At 36.6% G+C, this 24,817-nt stretch overlaps 1 protein-coding gene across 5 annotated transcripts in view; it reads left to right on the top strand.

Moving 5' to 3' along the window:
- Nucleotides 1-437: 437 nt before the first annotated feature.
- Nucleotides 438-24,817, top strand: part of LOC116175605 (solute carrier family 12 member 6) — a 127,781-nt gene continuing 103,401 nt past the window's right edge. For all 5 annotated transcript variants that reach the window (XM_031493799.1, XM_031493804.1, XM_031493800.1 and 2 more), the window contains exon 1: nucleotides 438-610. In XM_031493799.1, coding sequence (XP_031349659.1) covers nucleotides 520-610 — 91 coding nt within the window. In that variant the 5' untranslated portion in view covers nucleotides 438-519. The remainder of the gene's footprint in view (nucleotides 611-24,817) is intronic.

Here is a 24,817-nt window from a genome sequence, read left to right as displayed (position 1 = left end):
TGGTTTACGGTTGTTTAATTATGCGAGTACTCGGCGCATTAAAAATTGGAAATGTGTCCGGATGTCTTTGGTGGCTTCTTAGGGGTGGTGAGCTTGACCTAGTAACCTTAATCAATCTTAAGAAATTTGGATTTTCCCCTTGAACAAAACAAAACATTTCGCGAGACGGAGGCGTTGTCGGCGTTTAACAATGCCAATCGAGCGTAATTGTTATTCCTTTCGCAATAATTGGCAATCAGAAACGTGGATGATAATTGTTATGTGATGGTGGAGGAAATAAATCAGTTACCATTCGTTGAAGTGGCGCAGGTAGGTGTCTATTGAGGGCTACATGGCTTGGTGAAGTAAGAGATGCTGCGCGTGCGGCGTCTCCGTCGATAGGTCCTGGGGGTGTACGTTCAGGAGCAGGGATGCTGCGTTCAGTCGTTTGTAACTCCCGGCGGCGGTCGGTGATCGCGTAAGCTGTGCTGAAATCGGCACCTGGTCATCGGCGCCCGCGGTGAATGACGGCCTCTTGCCATGTCCGCAGGCGAAGATGACCGTAAGGCACCGGCCTCCCCTACCCCTAAACCTATTGCTGATGGACACTGCTCTCCAACTAAGGAACCAGGTACTTGCTTTAGCAATTCCCTATCTGGTAGACCTTAGAATTCCACAAATTACGCCAGAAACTTTTATTTCTATATCAAATTTTTTAGAATAGTTGACTATTTTTTCTCGTCCCAAAGTAGTAACAATGACGCCGCTTAACAATATTTTTTCAAGATGATTTTTAAAAGTTTTCGTATTATTGTTATGGAAAAATTAATGAGAAATCCTATTAGTTGCATAAGTTGAAGTTTCAAAGAAAGTTGTGGTTGCGACCACGATTTCCTCGAGCATGAGCAAGAGAGTCGCAACAAATAAGCGTGCTGCAGAGCGCGTGTTGGGTCAGTGGGTTAGGCGGCTCCGGGTGCTAGGGATGTGGCGGGAAGCTGTGCTTTTGCTGTTATATATCGATCCTGCCACCGCCCTGTACAGCTCCAGCGGCTCCGGCTAACCTACATTTGCTATCCGAGCCCAGCTACCACTCCCGTCACTCCAGAACCGGCGCCCCGCGCCGATATCGATCTTTCCCATTATCGCCTGTCGCCTATCACCTTCGTAACTCCATGTGGATCTCTAATGGCATGGGCACTTTATACGTCTTACTTCCCGCATGTATATTGATGGTCATGTAAAATTCAAGTCAACCCTCAACGTCGCTTCCCAGCTACTGAACGCAAATCGTAAACCCTCTCTTTACTTGATCGGTTGAATATATAATCACCGCATGCTTCATTCAAATTGAAGTTGCAATCGCGGCAAACTTCGCACTAAATAAATGCGAATTTCAAATGCAAAGGGCGGGAATACCGCAAATGGCAAATCGCGCGAAATTTATGCGCTGGCCCCGTCGTGTCTCTTACTTTTACCCCGAAGAAAAATATATAAAAGAAACACCCCGATTATTGTTCCAAGAATATAAAGCGGCGCTTTTAATAATAATGATGTATACCAGAGTCATTGTTTTAATAAAAACAGTATTCGTACAAAAATTTGTCGTGTAGTTCAAAATAGAGAATTATTTACAACTATTTCATAAACGTTGTAGGTTTACTTTTAGGTCATATAAACATAATCTATCAAACAACAAAAATTACAATCCCGGAAATTGAGTATTGCTAGGTATGTAGGTAGCTAAGAGCGAATTGCTCTAAAAAATTACGAAATTTTAAAACGGACGGGCTTTTTATCAATATATAGCAGGTGTCAATTTTAGGGTTGTTTGTAAGTCTTTTAAACGTATAATTAATAATAATCTCCAACTACTCCAAAGCTATTAAATAGGCTTTAAATATTAGTCAATTTGAAAGACACATCGACGATTTCAATAGCATATTTTCTTTCACAAATGCGCTTAAACAATTGCGAAATAAAATTCTTTCGAGTAGGTCGGGACGCTCAATATAACCATTAATAAATTTGAAGAGAATACCTATATAAATCCACTATATTTTCTCGTTGTTTCAATGATGTGATGTTCACTTCTTGCATGATATTACTCTCGATATTACTGTATTCGCATTTAACATGTGCTCTTCCCATTTTATATTCCAAACATCTAAAAAAAAATGTGAGAGACCAAATGACTGATAAATCTTCTAATCGGCTCTTCACAAGTGAAATGTAAAGCGTTCTAAGGCTATGTGAATTATAACTTACAAGGCGCCAAATCATACCGAGCCTTCGTCTTGCCGTATCTCACATAACCCGTTAATGTGTGTCTTAAAATTAAGTTTAGAATCGAAGATTACACCTTTAATTTGAACCACCCTTTTCAACTCCTTATCGTTGATATTGTAATCTTTCATCATAGTTTTTTTTATTTAAATTTTTTTGGAAGATACCTCAACTGCCAGGGTTATTGGCACCCATTTATGGTTTTTTGGATTACATTGGGTTAATATACATTTGATGAATATAATATAGTGCGTGTAGAAAAATTGCTGAATGCAGTTAGGTAGTTATTAACGAGCTCCTAGCGAGTTTATAATTTTGCGGTGTCTGTCCGTCCGTCCGTCCGCCCGTCCGTTAGCACGATAACTCATAAACGAATGGACCGATTACGATGAAATTTTGCAGGTGGATTCTTTATCAAATTTGTAGATCGGGGTTCGTGAATTGGCAATGTAGCCCAAAAAATAAAGTAGGCCCTTTTGACATCTCCGTTAGTTATGAACCGAATTGCATGAAATTCAATATGCGCATAGCTTTAGCCATATAATACACAATTCCAACAGTTGAGCCTAATCGATCAGCATTCACAGTGCCATTTGCGCCTTTCGACCATTTACAGGCCGAATTGCAAACTTTCTTATTTATGGAAGGTATTTAAATGAAATTTGATACATAACCTCTTGGAATAAAAGCAAATGTAGCGCCATTTCCAAATTTGGTTTTGTGTAGGATGTGCAGTGCCAACTTTTTTATTTATGGAAGCAATGAAATTTCATACATATACACTTTAAATAAAAGCAAAACTAACATCAGGTTTAAAATTTGGTTTTGCACATGCTATAGTCATACCCAGGAGCTCGTTTGCTATATTTGTCTATTTTTGTTTAGTGATTTGTATTTCTCCTATAAAAGCTTTTATTATCCTTCCGTCAGTCTTCTCCGGATTCAGTGCCACTTCCAATCCGTCCGGTAGGTGTGTTGAAGTTCTTATGTGTTCTGTTTTGTCGTCAAGTCCATGTTACATTTTTCGCATTGGGGTGTTTCTGACTTTTGGAGTAGGTGATCGTGGTAAGTTTTGTGTGGCCCAGCCGCCGCGCCGTCGTCTTAGGGTAACCTCATATTTCCTGTTGTATAGTCTTTGTTTCCATCTTCTCACATTCGGTTTAATTGGTGTAAGTTTTTGTGTTGACTGGATTTCCTCTGAGGGTTGTTCTTTGCGCTCTGGTACAATTGTTGTCACTCCCACTTCCACGCACACAGAGTTTTTTTAAAATTTGGTGTTACATGTTGGGGCAGCTTTATGTGAGATAGGTTAGTTTGTGGATGATTGAATTTCCAGGGTGCGATAATAGGTTCTTCATTTGGAAGGATTTGCGTAGGTATGTAGGTTGGTGATAGCACGGCTTTTATGAGTAGGTATGTGAAATGGCTGAGATAGAGATTTATTTGCTGAGTAGTAGTTTTTGTGTTGAGGAATCTTTTGTAGTAATATTCTGTGGACAGGATTTTTCTTCTAATTTTTAGGGGCGGTTTTGCTGCTTCGCATAGGAGGCCGTGGTTTTGTATTGTTGTTTGATCATTTGCCTTGACGTATAGAAGTAGATCGTCGGCGAAACTTAACACTTTAACAGGTGTTCTGACTTGATCCAGTATGTCGTTGATCGTCATTATAAATAATGTTACGTTCATTGGGGACCCGTGTGGAATTCGGTTCTGTAATAGTTATTTACCTAACAAGTTCGGTAAGTTAATTTTCCCGCATGAGCACTTTGTTTGCAGCACGACCGTAGGGAGTGCTGCATTTAGTGCGAATGCGGGAAAATTCTTTCCGAAAGAGTTAGGTACAATATTTTTTGTAACGAATTGCGTAAAAAAAGGTCAAAATTAATAAAGTTTTGTAAATTAGCTTTTTTTTAATCATGAGTTGGTAACACAATCATATGTTTGGTTGGTAACATAATTTTGTAACTACCCACTTTTAATAATGCACTGGTCACATTTAAAACTTCCACATCTTTGGTTAATACATATTTTGCCTTTGCAATGAGTGCTACTACTGGTCACGGCATTGCATCGTTTGCACTGAATATCTTGAGTTGCGTAAATACACTCGTTACATTTAAAATCCTTGGAAGCTTTGTGTGTGTTAATATGTGCTTTCTTAAACTGCATATGCCAATAGTTGCAGAATATCACTGGTCACATTTTAAGACGTTTTAACAATAAATTTTACTTTTTCTTGAGTTCCAATTCTGAAAAATAATTTGATTGCGTTATAAGTTCTTGTTTATATATTTACGTAAAACTTAGTGTACGTCTGTTTCCGATTAATCGCACTAAATACCCTCAACCAACGGTTTAATTGATTTTACAGCAGATGACAGTTAACCATGACATGACGTTCGTTGACTTCAATAAGTACTACCAACCGAAGAACGAGCATAACCCCTTCTCTCCAGCGGAAACTAAAAAACACCGCGATGCGGGAGAGTCGTTTTCCCGTGCATCGAGGATGCTTGGAAACATTATCTTTCCATTCAATGAGTACAAAAAAATCTTTTATGTACTTCATAAAATTCTCTATATCCTTGTTTGGAATGTTTCGGTGCTGAGTACCTATATTTTTTGTCCCCCTATGTCTCAGTCGTACAATTTTTTTAAGGGCAAGTATCTCCAGGTAGTGTCAAAAAATAAGATGTGTGTGAAGGTGGCGAAAGCTTATTTTGTTTTGTTTCGAAATTAGAAAAACTTTGCTATACTCTTGGTTGGCGTAGGTATTGCACTTTAAATTTAGATACCTTTAAATTAAAAAATTAACAAAAAATCAATGTGTTTAATAAGTGACCAAAATACAGTACACATGGTTTGTTTCCTTACAACTATTACGGGAGAAATAAATCTTGACATATTTGACAGATTTTTTCTCCATTATTTTTTAACTTAACATCATTCATGATACCTATGTTGCTATTTAAAAAAAATTCAAGAGAGCGGTCGCACTCAAAAGTTTTTAACCTTAAAATATATGAACTAATTTCAAATAGAAGCATTCCAATTTTCATGTCTATATCTCAAACGGTTTGAGTGTGAGAGATTTGATTCTTTAATAGCGATCTTGTATATGGAATTGTATTGCTCGGGCCGGGCCCAAAAGGACAGAAATACGTGAGGATAAGCGCTCTTGCTTCACAATCAGTTTCCTCTAAAAAAATCTTGAACGTTGGCCCAATTAAGTTTACATTTACAGAAATACGTTTTATTTTCGCGTTTTATCGAGAATGTGAGAAATAATGTAAGCAACCTTTCCTATATCTACGATATAGCACTTTCGAGGTTTTTTTAAGCTTCTTAATCATAATTAAACATAAAATTTAATTATGTTTTGTTTTATGAGAGAACAGCATTTGTTTTCTGACAGTTCTGTTAAATCGCAGGCAGCTTTTCATTAAAAATGTTACAATAGCTGCACAAATGTTTATTTAGTTTCCCTTTGTACAAAAACCGGTCATTTTAGAATACGGATTTAAATGCAAACTACCTTTACTTTTCTGTATAGAATCTATGAAGATAACAGAACGATTGTATAAAAAATGGCATTTTTAAAACTGCGAAATTTGGTATGAATTTCTGAACACTATACACATTTTATTGGCAGTTTTTTCTATATACCGTATTAGGTATGGTCCACGCTTTGTTTTATAAGCAAACACTTAAAATAATGAGTTTACTTTGTTTTATCTTATAAAAGGGAAAGGGTCATGAACCTTTACAGCCAATTTATCGTTATAAACTGTGATAGAAATTACAATTTTCCCAACTATAATAACAAATTAATATAAACATGGAAGGGAAGTGTGGATTTATTCGTAACAATAACAATCTCATTACTTTATAGTCATTAAACCAGCCATGTACGATAAATTCGAATCCGAATGTAGCACTTTATCTCGAACTTTCCTTACGCACAAAAAGGTCCATTGCCACTCTTGATCGAACATATTGTTTTTACTTTGGTGTTGGTAGGTACCTGAATCCTTTTCAACCAAACTTTTCTTTTACGTTTCATATTCAAAACCTGGTATCATCTCTCCCATCGTAAAAAGTAAAATACCTTACCTCTGGAATTCAAGAGTCATAGTTATGCTGCGGCCATGAAATGAATCTACGAGTTGACATATTTCACTTACTTATTTACATAAATATTATAATTCCTATTCCCAGAAAGTCTCTTGTGGCTGGGTTCAAATTCTTATTTTTATTTTCCATACAGGAAGAGGGCGTTTTAAAAAAGTTTTTTGAAAGTAACGCAGTCGTAAATTAAATGATTGCCAGAAAGTTTAATGGCGTCGTTTGCTATATAGAAGACATAAAATCACATGACAGAAGGTAGCATAGCGGTGTATGTAGGGGAAAAAGTTTTCCATTGAAAAGTAGGGCAATCGATCCCCATTTTAAGAGACGTGTGCACAAATTTGTTTCGGATCGTTTAACAGAACGCATTATAATAGATACATAATGAAATATCAAGGTCATTAATTGGTGAGTTGGGAAAACTCAAACTCATTGCGTGCGCTTGGTCTTAATTTGAAAAGTTTGATATGAACATTATTTCTACCCTTGCGTATTAATTGTTACATGTGTACATTTCATTTACATAAGGACAAATAGTTAAATCTAGATTCTTTTGATGAAGAGATCCGACAGATCGAAAGCGACATAAAACCTTTTTTCCCCAAATTAAGTGTTTTAAAAAAGACCTCATCTCTTAGTAACTGTCTTCCATCTCAAGTCACTTGTTTTGTCACTAGTGCCATTCAGGAAAAAGATCAAAATATACCTAATTGAAAATATATTGATGAAATCGTCTGTATTAAGTAAATTTGTTTGTGCATTTGTCCCTTTCCGTTTTTGTATAACGTGTTGTTGTACAACATTTGCATTTTCATAAATTTACAGTTTAAATCTTATATATATTTATATTAATTACCTAGTACTTTTATATTAGACCATTTGACGAGTGTAAGTGCACCGACACGGTATACATTATCGTCAGAAATACCTTTACCAAACGATAAAAATTGGGAAATACTTCTCTTACATTTTTGTCATAAAACGTTCGGAAGGATAATCTGTTATGGACAATGAAATAAAGATCAGATGCAAAGCTGCTGGTATCGGTCGGAATCAATAGATACCTCTTTTATGTTTAATTCGTGTACGAGAATGTATAGTAAAAAATACAAAGTAGGTAAATGTACACAATACAAAGATTGTATAAAACTATTTAGTCGCAAAGATCTCCAAGGAAACAGAGAAACTGCGTCACTGAGGAACCGAAGAAGTGATTTTATTGAACAACGTGGGGGTGGTATCAACTAGAAACTGTTTATGATGTGCTAAAGAGGGGAATGAGTGGCACATAGTGATGATATGCAGACAGGCCAACGAAATCTGGAACTTCGTGAAAAACCAGTCCAAATTGCTACCGGATTTAATAAATAATAATAGTAAACCCTCCACTGTGCAATATATGTCATGTGAGGGTAACAATTAAACATAATAAATGAGTGTCCAAATTATGAAGCACAGAGAAGAGACACAACCTACAATAAAACGATTGTGTACAGGACCTTCTACAACGCGATTAATGAAAAGAATATACTCATTTTTTTAAGAAGTATTAATGTATGAAACGAAATATGAGGCATATGTAAAAGGGATATGATCTTAGCAGCCAAAAAACCTAAGAAATGGAATTGGTATACTACATGTAGTGGCATTCCGTAGATTTATTCAATTTATATGATGGAAAACAATTTTCAAGTATGCTCAATTTATCAATAAAACAAAAGTTTGTAAGAGGTTGCGAACCGATGGCAATTTACTTCAATCGATCTTTCTATATTACACTGCTCCTGGATGTTCCTATAAAGGTATCACTCGACAATCACGAGGACAGACATAAATGTAACCGGCATTGAAAGAATTCTAGGGAGGTACATAATAAACTTTTTCATTTGCTAGATTTACTCAGTAACCACGAATTTGGCGGCGAAACGTATTAGATACATTAAAAATAAATGTGTACGAGCTCCTTTTTATATACTTTTTCGCTGATATAGCTTTAGTATTATTTCCCAGAGGCTAAATAAATTAGGCCGTAACGACTAGCCATCTTTTAATAACATATTTGTCCCCGCAGTAACAAATTTAAGTATCAAATTAAGTATCTTTTTGTCGGGGATAATGCGAATTTATATTATTGGAGAAATAATTCATTTCCCTAAGGCTAAGGTATCAAATGAGATTAAGGAATGCTACCATGAAATCGACAAATACGGCGGGGCCTTGACACCGAAATGTTCGAAACTCCATTAATTTTCACGTTCCTCTTTCTTATCTTATTTGTAGTTTCCCGTTTCTGCACCGCGTAAACATATGTAATTTAATCCCAACTAGATCTATATTGGAAAGGATAAGGTGCTATCCCCTTATGACATTTCTAACTCGATTTCTTCAGTGAAGAGCGCTCTACGTGTGACTAATTGGATATTCAATAATTTCAATCCCCTTTATTTACACTAAACTGTAAACATATTTAGAGGATAGCTTGGGGGAAAACTGCATCGCATTTGCATTGCACGTGCAGTGATGCTTTCTAATTGATCCTGTATCATCAATCGCACATATTTGGTGTCGGGCCCGTTAAGTGCAAGATGCTGCCTGGGCACAGAGCACTGCCAGAAAAGTTTGCTTGGCAAAGTTTCTGGTCACATGCACGTACATACTTTTAAAACTGCACACAGTTAGAAATATTGTAACTGACTTTAGCATTGATCAGTTACTGATGGTATTTGTACTAACCGCAATTTTTGCAAACGTACATCTATAAATTAATACAATACACGAATGTACTAGGCAATGAAAATAGTACTTTGAGTATCACAGAAACGAATAGAAGGAGAATGAAACAAAAACGAAATGCGGCCAGCAGATATTGGCGGCGACAATAATGCGAGTAGTTATGCACTAGGAACTAGTAATTGAGATGAAATAAAGGACAAGTTCGAGTGGTACGCGAAAGAAATTTTCAGAACTCAAAATTCAATTCAAAGACCGGAGTCCAAGATCTCAATCAAGCCTGAGGTTTTGACCGTAGCTAATCTGCAACATTGCGGTGTGAAACAAGGGAATGATTCGGAGGTTGCAACCGTTTAAATAGTTCACCGTGGTTTAAATAAACGGAAAGATTAGTGAGAGATAATAAAAGAGAGAGTACGATAATTAATTAAAGCAGTAGCTAATTTACTAATTAAAACTAAAATCAGTGTGATGTGTGATTACACGGATTTACTATGCAAATTAAAACGTTATTTTTTGTACGGGGCACTTTGTACACTACAATAATCACCACAAATGTGTGGTTTCTGTTTATGATTAAATCGCACTTTACGTTGTGGAGGGTATGAAATGTAAACCCTATTTTACATAGAATGTAACGTATTTCAACCGACATGCACTTTTGCCAAATATGTGGAGATTTTTGTACTAATTGTCATGGGGTTCCTATAATTTTGGTAAGTGGGTATAAATACAAAATACGAGTTCTTCTTCGAGCGTTCCTTTTATTTTGGTAGGAAATAAGACTGAAAAGTTTTGAAACTTCCGAAAGTTGGAAATTTAAAGTGGGTAAGTAAATAATAGGAGACACCATACATTATACAACCAAGAATAATAAAGTTGCGGCGTACCTTATATATAAAATTCAAGGCACGAATACGTCTCAATTGATTAAACCGAAAAGCTCAGACATACGGATAGGTACTTACTTTATAGGTTGCTAAAATTAATTCTCTCACAATTCACATTTAAAGAATGGTACTTAAACAACTTAGCCTACAAGTATGAGATAAAAGACAGAATTCTGCCAAAAGGGAAAAAACGATCTCGCCCGGGAAGTGCATACATTAATTGCGCTTTATGGAACAGAATTTGCATTCTGACATTCATATTCAGATATTCAAATTGGGGTTATTTAATAAGATTTTAATTGACTAAGATATTAGCCGATTTTGCAACTGTTCAGGAACGTAGTTATCTCTTTAAATAATTAGAAAATACATGCTTGAAATCCCTTCAGAAATTACCGTTTACAGTTATTGAAGCTTTTTAAAATTAGACTCTGTACCGCCTAATATAATGGAACATAACAATTTGGGGCTGCAGAACTAAACTAAGCTCCTTTTTTCCTCGAATAAGAACAAATGGGTCCTTATTGTAAGGATAATGTTGGCTTCCGGTTCGCTTATATTACGTAAAAGGTTTAGCTCGCATGAGATTAATATGTTACGAAAAGCTCTGACTAAAATTTATGAACAGACTTCCGTGGAAACAATGTTTGCTATCAAATTCAGGGCGTTTTCCAATTCTACTACCACAGTCGGTTTAATTAAAGTTATCGTTGTATGTTTAGCGAAGTAACGTCTTATTTGTGAAACGTAATTACAAATAACTTTCCATCCCTTATGGAACTTTCGTAGAAGTACAAAAGGAAACGATATTTTTATACGGTAGAACGCATAACGGTTTCTTATGCCATTTGGGATTATGCTTGCTACGCATGTATTTTTGTTTGAATGAGCTTGCATTATTTTATATGTCGGAAAAGGGGAGAAATAACTAACTGGCATGCAGAAATCTGTGACTGTACACTATTTAGAAGGACTAATCTGAGACGGTTGAGTTGAAAAGACAAACAGTACATTTAATAGTAAGCTCAGAATGGAAGTTCCATGGACAGTCTTGTGGGGAATAATGATTTCCTGCTCTACGGCGTGAAAGGACTTAAATTCCTACATTTATGCGTAACTGGTTTCAAGTTTCAAGGCAAGATTTGCGTAGTGGGTTGGATGGATCGAAAACCTATTACCTAACATGAAATAAAGACAATACAGTAACTTGTAGTCACTGTGGTTAAGTAAATTTGATGGAGTACACTTCGCACTTTGGAACGATCGATATATTATTATTAAACACTGTAGCACAGTCCATGACAAAAAACTTCAGAATCTGGAAGTGTTATATGTTACTTGAAAATATGAAATCGCATACAAACAACCCAGAGAACCTTACAGTGGCATTACAAACAACAGATGATTTACTAACTTACTCTATCCAAAACAAATTCCACAATTCTTTTGTTGCTTAACCATTGAAGAATGAAGGACGGTCTGCCCGAAAAGGGTGCCGACTTTTTAATTACAGGGGACTTACTAGCCGAGTGTCATCCTCGTACTATTTACGCGCAAATATTTTTGTGTAAACGGAGACGCCGTTTATTTAAACATTAGCTGTCGTCCTAACGGAAAATAAAACGCTTCATTTGCAGCGGGGTCAGAATGCTTTACAGTAAACTAATTGCTTAGAATTTGTCGAAATATGGGCTTATACCGAATAATTCACTCGAATCGAACCATTTAGATCCTACCTGATAGTTACTCTTGCTGGTGCTCTTTGACCGAGAAAAGCTGGTACATTTACTGTACTGACTGTTCTGGATTACGATAGGTGGGTGGACAGGGTCCACGCGTACCTAGGCCTCAAATTCGACCGTTAGTGTGGTGTGGTGTGCCATGTGAAGCAGGATCGGCCTACTTTCCATTCCGAGGCACTAAGATTCTTGGCCAACTGCAGTGTATGATCTTTGTTCCTCCTGTTTATGTGCTCCCAGTATCTCGGCTGCCTCATCTTCAGTCTTCAGTAGTAATTCTCTTACCTGCTTTCTTGTGAGGTGGCTGTTTTCAAGCAGTATCCGTAGTCCCTTCTGTTCCGCCCTCCTCATTGTTTGTAATAAAAAAATTAGTGGGCAGCCCAAGTGTTCAATTAACACATTAACATTCGAACTTTTCTAAGCTGAGGAGAATCGTGTATTAACAATATTTTGATCTTTTCTTTAAACTGCTTACAGCACGATTAGTTATGATCAGGGGATAACTACCTCGAAGAACGACCGGTGTTTGTTCCGAACCCTCTCTCTGACAGATCAAGTCCGGGCACCCAGGTGGGGTGTTACATCACAATATCGTTAATAAAGATGTTGATTATATTACCTAGCCTTGCAATTAATTGAGATTGATGAACTGAGGGGTTACTACCGAGTATTAGTATTATTTGCTTTGATGCATTACCGTCACATGTATCGGTTTGTTACGAAAATCCCGGTAAGATTTGCAAATATAAGATAAAATCAAATAAATGGCGAGATTGTTAGACGGAGATTCTAATATTTGTGCGGAAACTTTTCGCCGACTTCATGGATGCTATATGTATTCTGTTCCGTTTCGAAATTACTTTTCCATTTTGTAAGGCCACTTCTTTTATTCTAGCATCATCAGCTTATCGTTCCTTTATATATTCCTTTTTCAAAGGAAATCTAATTCACGGCGAGATTAACAAGGTGAAATTTTGAATTACGCCCTAGGTGAAATGCTAAATATTACTTACAAACGTACCCTTTTCTAACAAATTTGTGTTTTCGCATTCTTTCTAATTTTGGGGATTTCAATGGCGAGCATTAATAAGCTTCTAACTTCATGATCACTACGCACTTCTGATTCTGGATAGGGTATATTTCATATTCAAAGGAGGTCTCATACATTCAGAAAATCTTTGATGTCGTAAATATCTTAAAATTCTTTTCAAGCCGCTTATATAAAAAAATTCTACTTTCAACTGGTTTCAGGGTTACAAACCCCAATTTTATGTAGCAGTCAATTATTATGTTAATAAGGACTATCTTTACCCCTATCAGGCTCTCTTATAGGATTTTTATACCACTGGAAGGCTTGAAATATTGTGTGTAAAAATCTTGGAATGTGTTTATTGCCAATTTGCGGCGCCAGTTGTTTGTATCGATTTTATTGAATTGGATACTGTACCCTGAGGATATCTCTAACAGCTAATATTTTCCAGAATAAATGTTTACTAATAAATCATATTATCCCAAGTATTAAGCGTGGGAATGTTGCTGCGGAGAGTAGCAATAAAGTGTTTCCAAATTTAAACAAGAAAACTTTCGCAGATTATTATAATGGAATACCACTCAGAGTTGTTACGAATCGATTGAACCGATACTTGGTCACAATTTTTTTGAATTGTATCGTGCTTTACATTCTGAAACGATGTAGTAATCGAAATTGTTCCTCCTCATTTATTTACGCTCGATATTGCGTAAGATATTTGAATAGGTAACTATTATTTCCTCCCTTTTATGATCACGTTAAATGACGTATAGGCTAAATTCGGGTTATTACATTATCTCCTTAAATGCTTCGTGCGTTTATTGTCGAAATTGAATTGCTTTTTATGCGACCCTCTAATTTTATATTTGAATTTTATTTTTTTTTTTTTTGTAGGTGGGGAAATGCTCCTTATGCACACTCCAGGTTGAAAGGTCTGGAGTAGTGTGGGGCTCTCCCTTACTCGGGTATACCCACTAAAACCCCACCTAAGGCTTCGGCTTCTATGGCCATTTGCCTATTTTCTCAAAATATCACAGACTTCGTTCTAATAGAATATTACATACAGGTAGGTCGACTCACATACAATACAATATTTTCCATATGACAAAGTTGGTAACTGACAGACAACAATAAATAACAATTAAATAGACAGCCATTATATCACAGTTTGTGCAACATTTCCACACTTTGGAAAAATCCTATCACCCTTCGACACCGTTCATCGCTGTTAAAGTTACCTTCCCATATCGGACATATCCCGAAGTTGTCCCGTATATCTTTGTATCGTGGACAGTTACAAAGTATGTGCTCTAGTGTTAAATTAACCTCACAATTCGCACATAGGGGTCTAGGTTTACCTTCCAGCAAGGCGCTATGGGTTAATGCGGTGTGCCCAAGTCTAATTCGAAACATCTTCACGAATACAAACCGACCCTCGCCAAGAAGAAATAGCGGCCCCAAATCGGGTTTGACCCTTTTCAAAAATGAATCGGACCTCGCCCATAGGTCGCTCCAACGCTCATACACCCGAGCCCTGACGAGTGTACGTCGGGTTACTGTTGTCTCATTTGCAACATCAAGGTCATTTAGTTGTAGATACGTTAGATCCTCTCTAGCCCTTTGGCTCAGCGTTCTGCACCTATTCAGTCGTCGACGTGGAACTGCGCCTGCCATCGATACGTGATTCGGATGTCGTTCATCCGAAATTACTTTAAGATAATAGTTTACAGCAGCCTGTTTACGACGGAGGGCTAGAGGAAGGATGTTCGCCTCGACGTGAAGCGCAGCGACCGGACTCGTTGGAAAAGCTCTGAGGGAATACCGTATGGCGAGGTTTTGGATTTTATCGAGATTCCCAAGCATCGCACTGTTGTCACATGTCAGATAAGCACAGCACCCATAATCAATTCTCGTTAAAATTAAGGCCTTGTAGACGTCGAGTAACGTCTTTGGGTGAGCTCCCCACTTATGGTGGGCCAGGACCCTAATGACATTCAAATGATTTCCTACACTTTGTGACAACATTCTGTAGATGCTTGGACCACCGCAGTTCCCTGTCAAAGGTAAGTCCCAAAAATTTCATATCTTGGGACACAGCTATTATACGGTCTTTCATAAATAGAACGGGGTCATAGTGTGGTCTTCGGAGTCGACAAAAATGAACCACCTTCGTCTTTTCCTCAGACAAAACGTACCCCACTGCATCCGCATTATCAGAAATTTTATTGATAGCCATTTGTAGTATACGCACAGCGGAACCAACGGTTTTTCCGGCGCAATGAATCATTAAGTCATCGACGTATAGGGATTTATCGACTGTGTCGGCAACACCCAGGGCTATTCCGTTTATGGCAATTGCAAACAGTGAACAGCTTAAAGTCGAGCCCTGCGGGACCCCGTTTTCTAATACGCGCTCGTTTGAATACGCCTCTCCAATTCTAACAATAAACTTTCTGTCTCTTAAAAAAGATCTAATAAATTTGGGCATGTTTCCGCGTAAATTGTATTCAAGCATTTTTTTAAGTATACCATACCGCCATGTCATGTCATATGCGCTCTTGATATCAAAGAAGACCCCAATCAAATGTTCGCCACCATCAAACGACTTTAGGATGTTATCAGTTAATTTAACCAAATGATCAACCGTCGACCGACCTCTCCGAAAACCGGCCTGACAGGGGACCATGATCTCGTTTTCTTCCAGAAAGACCCGCAATCTCCCATCAACAATTTTTTCCAAGAGTTTGCCTAGGCATGAAGTCAAACTAATTGGACGGTAGTGCTGCGCCAACAACGGATCTTTCCCCGTTTTAAGTATGGGAACGACTATGGCCCGTTTCCACTCATCAGGGTAGATACTATTTTCCCAACAAAAATTAAAGAAATCTAAAATCACTTGTTTCATCGGGTTGCTACAATGACGAAGCATCTGATTGTGGATACTATCGTGACCGGGAGCGCAGGATTTCGTGTTTTTAAGTGCAGATTCTAATTCATCCATACTAAAAGGTAAGTTATATTGAAGATTCTCATCCGTATTGAAGTTAATGATTTCCTCTTCCTTTTCAGCTTTAGTCTCAAGGAAAAACGCTGGATAGTTTAACGAACTACTGACCTGATAGAAAACTTCCTTTGGCAAATATTGAAATTCAAATTCGTTCTCGGTACTAAAATAAAATGTTTCGCTTGGGGTACTTTTGATGATATGCTTGCATTTGTTTCCATGTGTTTGAAGCACTAAACGGAGGAAGGGAGGGGAATACCTTTTAAAAAACTTTTCTGTTTCAAATTTTGCAGATGTACTTTGAAAAATTGAATGTTACTACAGGTTCTTTTGTGCATTCAATATTCTGTCTCTGTTGGCCTGGCGCGCTAACATTTTTGGAGGATAGTTCAAACCTGTTGCTGTTTTAACATTATTGCATATATGTGTGTTCACAAAATACAGCAAATACTGTACTCTTAACTCTAAAGTTAATAGAAAAGGAACTGGTAATGGATGGATCGAAAAATGAGTATTTCTGAAAGATTATAACTTGAAGAGTAGATTATCTATTAATTTTAGATGTAAGACTATATTTTTTAGTTGTTTATCAACTGAAATCTTTTAAAAATATCTATTTGTTGGTCGAAAAGTCCACTTATTCCTATTGATTTTAAACTCAACTATAAATACGTGTGCTAGAAAATTGACCAAGATCGAAAGAGTACAACCTTCTTTGATGTGGTAAAAAGGTATTGTGATTAAAGGCTAAAAGAACGTCACTGTCCCCCAAAATTAGAACTACTGTCAACTTTAAGTGCATTACTATTTCCAGTGTATCCGACTGTGGTACTGTAGGTATTGTTTACAATTGCAATAGCCTATTGAGAAATTTGAATTATCGGTAGAAGCCAAGCTCATCTCCATCATGTTAATCCTTTTTTAAAGCAAATTTTATTTAGCAGCATCCTTTAATTGTTTAGCGTTGCTAGTATTTCTTCAACTGTTTAAGGTTATTAGAGGACGATCCCAGTTTCTTAGAAGAGTTCTTTTATACATTGGATATTCCCGAGTATTTGGCCTGTAATAGTGAATGTGTGGGATCTGCTGTATTAGGGGGTGAAAAATACATTTTATTAAAACATTGTCTAGATTTCAGAGATTATTTTCATATCAATAACGTTGTCAAGATCAATATTCGCTAATTGATCTTATTATTGTACCTAGAACGCTAACATATCACATGACGTTATACAGGATAGGATATGACATTCGCCCTTTATAGAAGGTTGATAGCTATCACCATCTCTTTATGTCTTTGTTGCAAATAACTAGCAAAGTTAAATCAATAAACTCTCGACGCAAAATAATACCGTCCTATAATCTACCATTTTAAAAAGGCTAATTATTTGGGTTGTATGGCTGCTATAGCCAACATCGACTGGGAAGTTAATATTACTTGTAAATATTTGTACGAGAATGTGTATTCCACCTTAGACCAATTTGTCCCAAAGACAATAGGAAAAGTGCGAGCCAGAGCGCTATACAAAAAAAGCAGGAAAGTAAGTGACAAATATTCATTCGAAATAGTACGCCTGGAATTAAAGCGAATGATTAATAACGCCAAGAGTTATATCAACTGCATCCTTTTATCCTATTAGATGACACTATAGCCTTGTATCTGAAAGTCTTATGAAATTAGAATTCTGGTTATCCAAATGTGGATGGTGAGGGAAATGCGTATCGTCAGGGACTTTACGGTCAAATTGATTTTATTTATAAGAGGCAAATTTCTTATTTATTTTCTTAGTAATAAGTTTAGTTTTCCTGGCAAACTGTGCAACTAATTTTACTTTCATTTGTTACAGGTAAGAATTAATGTCTTTAAATGGGCAAGAAAACATCAGTACCTATCTAGTGTGAAGGGAAAATTCCATAAACATGCATTTTTCCCATTTTACTGCAGAGTGAAAGCTAATCAGGTAAGGAATGAGCTAATGTGAACTAAATCCCTAGGATATTTCAACCTTATCGCTTAAATGCACATACGTTTCATAGTGAATCTGTAGCTAAAATATATCCGTTTGGGTTAAAAGGTCTTCACCAGCACACGGTCGTTTACCACACTTTAATCTCGTGTCAATGTAGAATAATTATGCAATTTACACTTAGTGCCGAGACTCACTAGGTTTGTAGTTAGCGATCACTTTGCAAGAGGAACATGGCATCTTAACTTCCATGTAGATTTATGCACTCAGTATATAGAAGATAATATTTGAGAATTGAAGCTTTGCCAAAAGTTTATCATAAAAAAAAGCTTTTTACTGCTTTTCTACGTAAAGCAATTGAAAAACGAGATGTCACAACAATGTTTACAGCATTCCAGCAAAATGGAAATGCGATTTGGAATTTATTTTACTTGCGTCTCGCAATGACTTTCCCGTCATTTTATTTGTCCCAAACAGCGTATTTGGAAAACATTTTGTATTGTTAATGATCATCATTATTTACCTGCATTACCCCAAAGTAAATGCTGCGCATCACAATTTTTTCCAATTTTCATTTAATTACCAGTGAGAAAATGATTGCCAATCTAAATACTGCAATTAGTACTTGATACAGTTTCTTTTATGTATGAAAACATATTTCCTACGTAGATTTCCAATCTAGGTCAATATTCGAATAGGAAAATCGGGTGAAAATCTAAATAGCACATGCAGCGATTACCGCGCATAACTTTTTGAACAATGGTTCCACGTAAGCTAGGGAAAACGCTTTAGACTAACTGAAAATGTTGATCAGGTTTTCACAATTAATAAAGCTCTCGAGCTGAGACATTCCCTTCCATAAGTTCTCAAAAAAAAGGTCTTTTGAGACTGTTTACATTGTCCAAAAACTACAGTTTCAATTTTACTCCCCAAATCATCACGGTCAAGAAAGTGAACTGCGAACTATCTAAATTGTGTTTGGATAATGAAGTTAGATGTCATAGTAATTCAAGAAACACGTACTAATTCTTAATTCCGAATTCTGTTATTGAGACGTTATATTGATAGACTTCCTGCCCTCTAAGGTTCGTGGCTCAGCAACGTACATTAAAAACTCAATATCCAATTATAAAAAATTTCTGCTCGAATTATATCCAACGTTTATTTATATTTCAACGCAATTTGACAATATGTCTCCTGGAATTAATATAATTAATACATAATTAATAATTAATAAATTAAAAAAACTCAATAATGTGGACACACATATTCAACATAGTATTGACAACTTATCTTTAATTATATCAAAAGACAGAGTACGATTTTTAGCTGCTTCCCACCCAGAATCTAATGGATGGTTGTATATTATGCATTGCCCTCAAAATACCTTGGTACTGTTATTGATAATAATACCTTTCAGATCTCTATTGCATTTCGTATGGGCATCCCAGACATGTATTTGTGGTGTTAACAAAGATGGGACACACGGATTAAGTTGTAAAAATAGTCTCGGACGTCACTCCAGACACACGGAGTTAAATAACGTCAAATCCTTATCTGGGATGTTACTTGTTCCGACACCCTTGCCAATTCATACATTTCCTGTTCTTCCTACCACGCTGACACAGTAGCTTCTCTAGCAGCCCAAAGGAAAACAAGTTAAAAACGTGGTCACTCGCGACCGACGAAAGTGCATTTTCCCCGCACAGAATCATTTGTCGTTCTGGTCTAGGGGCTGTACTACACCGTATAAGAAAGAAACCACAACTAAAAAGCTTAAACTGGAGGACTAGTAGTGGTACAGACGGGCAGAGAGACGGACAAAGTGCGGACAATGTTCATGCGCTAACAAAGAAATATAGGAATCTCATTGATTGGAATTTCTATTTTATCCCCTTGGCCGTAGAACCTTAGGTATAGGTTTTAAGAAATATGGAGTACTGGTAGCCGGGCAGAAGTCGAAGGTGTTAATAGTGTGAAACTGTGTATCAGTCTTCTTGCTTTTCCATCCCTCTTGCTGTCAGTTTTTGTTGTTAATTTCTCCTTCTATAACACCGGTCAACAACAAAATAATTTTTTTTTGCGCATGGGATTTACATAATATATTCTGACTATAATAATCAAAAATAAATAAAAAGTGCAATTAGACATCGAAAATATTTGCTTTTGCAAAAGTTATAGCGATTTGATTGAAAGCTTTCAGGGGTGAAAATTAATGCTGGAATCTTTGTTTTCCTTCAAATAAAAAGAAAAATGGAGGGTGATATTTTCCCGCGGTTACTTAGCAAAGAGAGAAAAAAATCCTGGAACAGTTTTAACGCAATAGTCCATGGTTTCCCGTTCAGGGTTTACTGGGAAACCATAGAGCTGAAAATTATGACGAGCTGACAGGTTTTGGTTTTGCATCATCAGGTATAGAATGTCTCTAAAGATGCACAGGTTACATTCTCATTTAGATTAACTTAAGGATAATATGGGAGCTTATTCGGAATAACAAGGACAACCCTTTCATCAAGACATAATGGAATTTAGGCACGTTACCAAGGCCAGTAACCTGGAAGCATGATGGAAGATCATATTTGGGGGGTTAATGAGAAAAACTTCAGTTGAACATGACAAAAACAGCAAAACTGTCCCATTTTTAAACATTTAGACTCTAAGACAAACAAATTATAAATGTAGGAACGTTACCTTATATAATAAATCATGCCAATGTAAGTAAGATTTTATAGGTATTTTTATTTTTTGGTTTTTTGCATTTTTTTCGCACAAAAACAAATACATAACCTTTTTTTGTTTTAATTCTTATTTGTGGCTATACAAGCAATACAAATAAGGTATATATGTCCCATGCGCAAAAATGCTGTAGACCGGTGTAATGTATCTTGAAAGCTAAGACATATAAGAAGAAAACGAACGAGAAGCGAAAGATTTGGGGATGTCAACTTTTAGTATTTTTAATTACCCCTTTCATGTCGTCTACACTCCAAAGCTAGGACTATTTAATCATATAAACGTGATCGGTACTAACAAGTATAATATGAAAATTGTCATTTCCGATTAAATTTATAAAATTCATGATGGATAACAGGCAAAGTGTGCTCAGTAATATGTTGGAGTGAGGGTGCTAACAATACAGTTGCAGGCCGACAATTTAATAAATGAAAGTACCAACACGTGCAATAGCAATAATAATTCACCGACAAGTAAATGGAGCAACCCGAATTAGGTACTCCAGATTTCAAAGACGGAATACTGGTTGTTTGTTAAGGTGAGGTATGTTTAAACTCACTTTCTCAAAGAACGATATAATTCGGAAGCGCCCGTTTGGCACATTTCTTTACGGCTGACGGTTTTTACTACCGTTTATATTAGCCTGAAAATGTGGGTTCCACGGAATTGTCAACGTTACAACGGGATTTACAGTCGCTCCGACTAACGTTCATACCTAAAATTGTCCCACGTATGATTATATAAATTCGCATTTTCGCGCTACCTCAAGGTAATAAAACTTGATAGTAAAACGGATCGTAAAATTATTCGAGAACGTAGGAAGATTTTAAAATCCATTAAAACTTTACAAATTAACAAAGTACCTGTCTTTTGAGATTGACTGTTCGCAAAACTAATCTCTTTACAGCAATCGTAATTCATTTTTATTTAAGTACACGGAGACGCGACAAAAAATTCCATGTCTTTCTTCTTGCACTCCTACCTACCCCATTCCTTAATTAAATCAATCGGAATATTATTGAAAGAAGTGCTTTTCATAAGCTCTTTTTAATGTACCGAATGATAATGCGTAGCTTTTGTAACTTATTATGGGCTGTGCATTTCTGGGTCTCTTCCTACTGATTTGTTCCGACTTATTGAAACATTGTCCCTCACTTAGAAGTCCACTGATTAAATTTGAGTTGTATTTGATCCTTATTTTATTTGTTAATACTACTACTATAAATAGAAAACTAGTCTCATCAGAAATGATTACACAAGATTCGCTCAAGAAAATACACTAACCAGTTTTCCATTCGAAGGGCATCGGGAGGAAAATGCGATCTAAGCATTGATCGGTTACGAAATGGCGCTAATTGAGTCAAAAGGATCGATGAGATTCAAAATAAGACACTCAAGACAAAATGTGGGCGTGAGCTTAAGACATCTGAAACGCGGTAGAGACTCGAAAATCTTGAGAAGCTTTAAAAGTCTCGCAAACTTTTCTGATGCCCTTAAAAACCACAGACTCTAAACCTTCCGAGCTCAAAAATCCCTCTTTAAACCCAGAAAATTGGATCTGCACATGTCAGCGCTTTGAAATTTTTGGGGTGTCTATAGCTTTAAGCGATCAAACATTGTGTACACACGAAAAAAATATGAATATTTTAGCATTTCAACAGCACTAAACATCTTAGAGACAGGAAAGCGTTTTATGTCACTTCGTTATCGAGATATTCGCCATTGAAATTTTGATCCCACCAACAGAGACGTTCCAGTCTCCCTTCATATACCAGTGGGCACTCTCTTCGAGGTTATAGAACCTGTAAAGGGACAGGATGGAAGTCGATAGAATACAATTTTATTGTTCGTCGAGTTGACGGATAGAAACATTTTAACTTCCCCAACTCCTTCCTCCAATTTCAAATCTTTTGATCTTTTTTCCAAACAAAACGGGTAATAAATACAAATTCTAATATGGTGGACAAAATGGCACAACGGGCGGATACAACCGATAAAAAACAACTCCAGGCCTTCCATTGGAATAAGTACTGTGAAAGAAATATCATTTTTCCGTCACACCTATAAGTAGTAGTGTATATGGCATCACTATAGGAAAATTGATTCCAACTTTGACACAACTCGATCAATCAATTTAAAATATGCACTTTTTACTTGTGAAAACAGTGCATCTCGAAGAATAGGGGAGAAGGACCTCTTAACGCACAGAAACTTGAAGGTAGTCTGGCACACCTGCAAGGTATTGGGTACTTACTACTTTCAGGGTTCTGGGGCAATGGCCCTAAAAGTCTATCGGGATAGACAGATCACAAACAATAGTGTGGATTTACTGCCGGACTTTTTTTTGCTAAAAATGCGTTTAGGGAAATCAAAAAATATAATGGAATGGGTGGTCCTAGAAGTATTTTGATGTGACTGACCTCAACAAGCGTCACATATTCACATTTAAACAGATAATTTTTCATTTAAGACATTGGTGACTAGATAAGCCGCGCGCGCCTACCTTCCTACCTGTTATCGCTTCACTTAACAATTTGCACCGCAGTAGTTTGTGAAATCTTAAAGCATACGGAGTTCTAGTGGCAAATGGGGTGAATGGTAGTGTCCCTTCTATTGCAAAGAGTGAACTACTGAGATTAAGGGTGAGTTTTCATTTCTGTTTAAATAAGACTGTTTCTGTTTAAATAAACACACTGAACAACAAAAATCACTTACACTGCTGAAAGGCCAACGAAAATGTAGATTTGTTTTTTTTTTGGATTCGCGTCACGGGTTCTTAATATCCTGATTGTCATTTCTAACATGATCTGAATTTTGATTTCTCCTGAGGTGGCGTAAAAATCCAAAAAATGTTATACTTTCTTTTCCCAAATCTTTTCAACATGTGCATCCATTACAGATTCATTAGTCATCAACAGACGTGCCGTGGAAATAAACTTTCCAAAATGATATTTTGGCTACTAAATAAAGGTAAATTTGGTTGTTTTGCATACAAAGTTTCAAATGTTAAATTACACTTTCTTTACGTAACAGCGGGCTGAGTGTTTTCCAAAGTTTTTAAAGAACTCCAAGAATTAGGCAAAAAAATATTTCGCGTAAAAGGAGGTTCTTCTTGACATACCTGAGAAACATTTGACTTTAATTTTTTATTAACTATCACACCCGGCGAAGTTTTTACCGCTGCAGCGAATCTCGAGGAAAAGGGAATTGGCCACGGCTAGCCAGGGAGAGCGAGTCTTTTAGTGAAACAGTCACCTAGGTTCGACAAAGCTTATATAATGTTGGGCTCCAAGTATAATGGACAAGCCACTCCAAAAAATAAATTAATAAAAATACAAACTAAAAATTAAATAAGAATACAAGCTTTGTCCTCGAGCACTGGCGGCGCAAAGAACGATATACATATTATGATATTTAATTGCATAAAACAAGTAAATTTGCAATTCGGATCAAGGTTACATTGAATTAAATGCGAATTTTTAGGATAGCTGTTATTTACAAACTATAACTTAATCGAATCTTCTTGACCGACAGAAAGATAAATAAATTAACAATCTAACTTAATTACCTGCACCTCTAGTATTTCAGATAATCGTTGCGTATTAGTTTTTCGTACTGTCAAGAGCAAAGCTTAATTTGCCCAGCACTTTGTACAGCTGCTTTGTCGCCTTCCATCATGAAGACAAAGGTCTTCTTAGTCTAAGAGCCAGCGACACACAACCCTACGTCATCGCGGAATTCAACAAAAATATTATTAATAAGTAGGTTTGAAAGAGGAAATAAAAAAATTTAATACCGACATTCAACTTTTTCAAATGAATCAAATTGGAGTTTACTGCTTCGTTTCCTTATCAATATCGTAATACATATTTCACGGCTCTTTGAATGAATTAAATAGTCAGATTAGATCGTAATTTCTATGTATAAGTCTGTCTAAAGTAAACGCGAAGTAATAAATTATAATTTGATGAAATAGACAGACGATAAACAAAAAGTAAATATATGCAATCTGTACATACCGCCCCACACAACCACAAGCTGCAATGAAATTGAAAATCTCCTACGCATCCTTGCCACCGATGCCAACGTACATAATACCATGTGGGGCGGGAAATTGATTAATGCCAGAGGCAAAATATTTGAGAAATTACTGCTCCGCCATCCAGAAATGGTACTCCTAAACGACCACTCTCCCGCCCATTTTTCATCAGGCACCGGATCCTTTTCTTCTATAGACATAACCATAGCAAGCTGTAACATAGCTTCGAGACTACAATGGTTTACCCATGGCGACCTGTGTAATAGCGACCATTACCCAATTTTAATACAGATAC

Source organism: Photinus pyralis, unplaced genomic scaffold (genome assembly GCF_008802855.1).
Source record: "Photinus pyralis isolate 1611_PpyrPB1 unplaced genomic scaffold, Ppyr1.3 Ppyr1.4_LG7, whole genome shotgun sequence".
Lineage (NCBI taxonomy): Eukaryota > Metazoa > Arthropoda > Insecta > Coleoptera > Lampyridae > Photinus > Photinus pyralis.
This window is presented reverse-complemented; position numbering and strand designations above follow the sequence as displayed.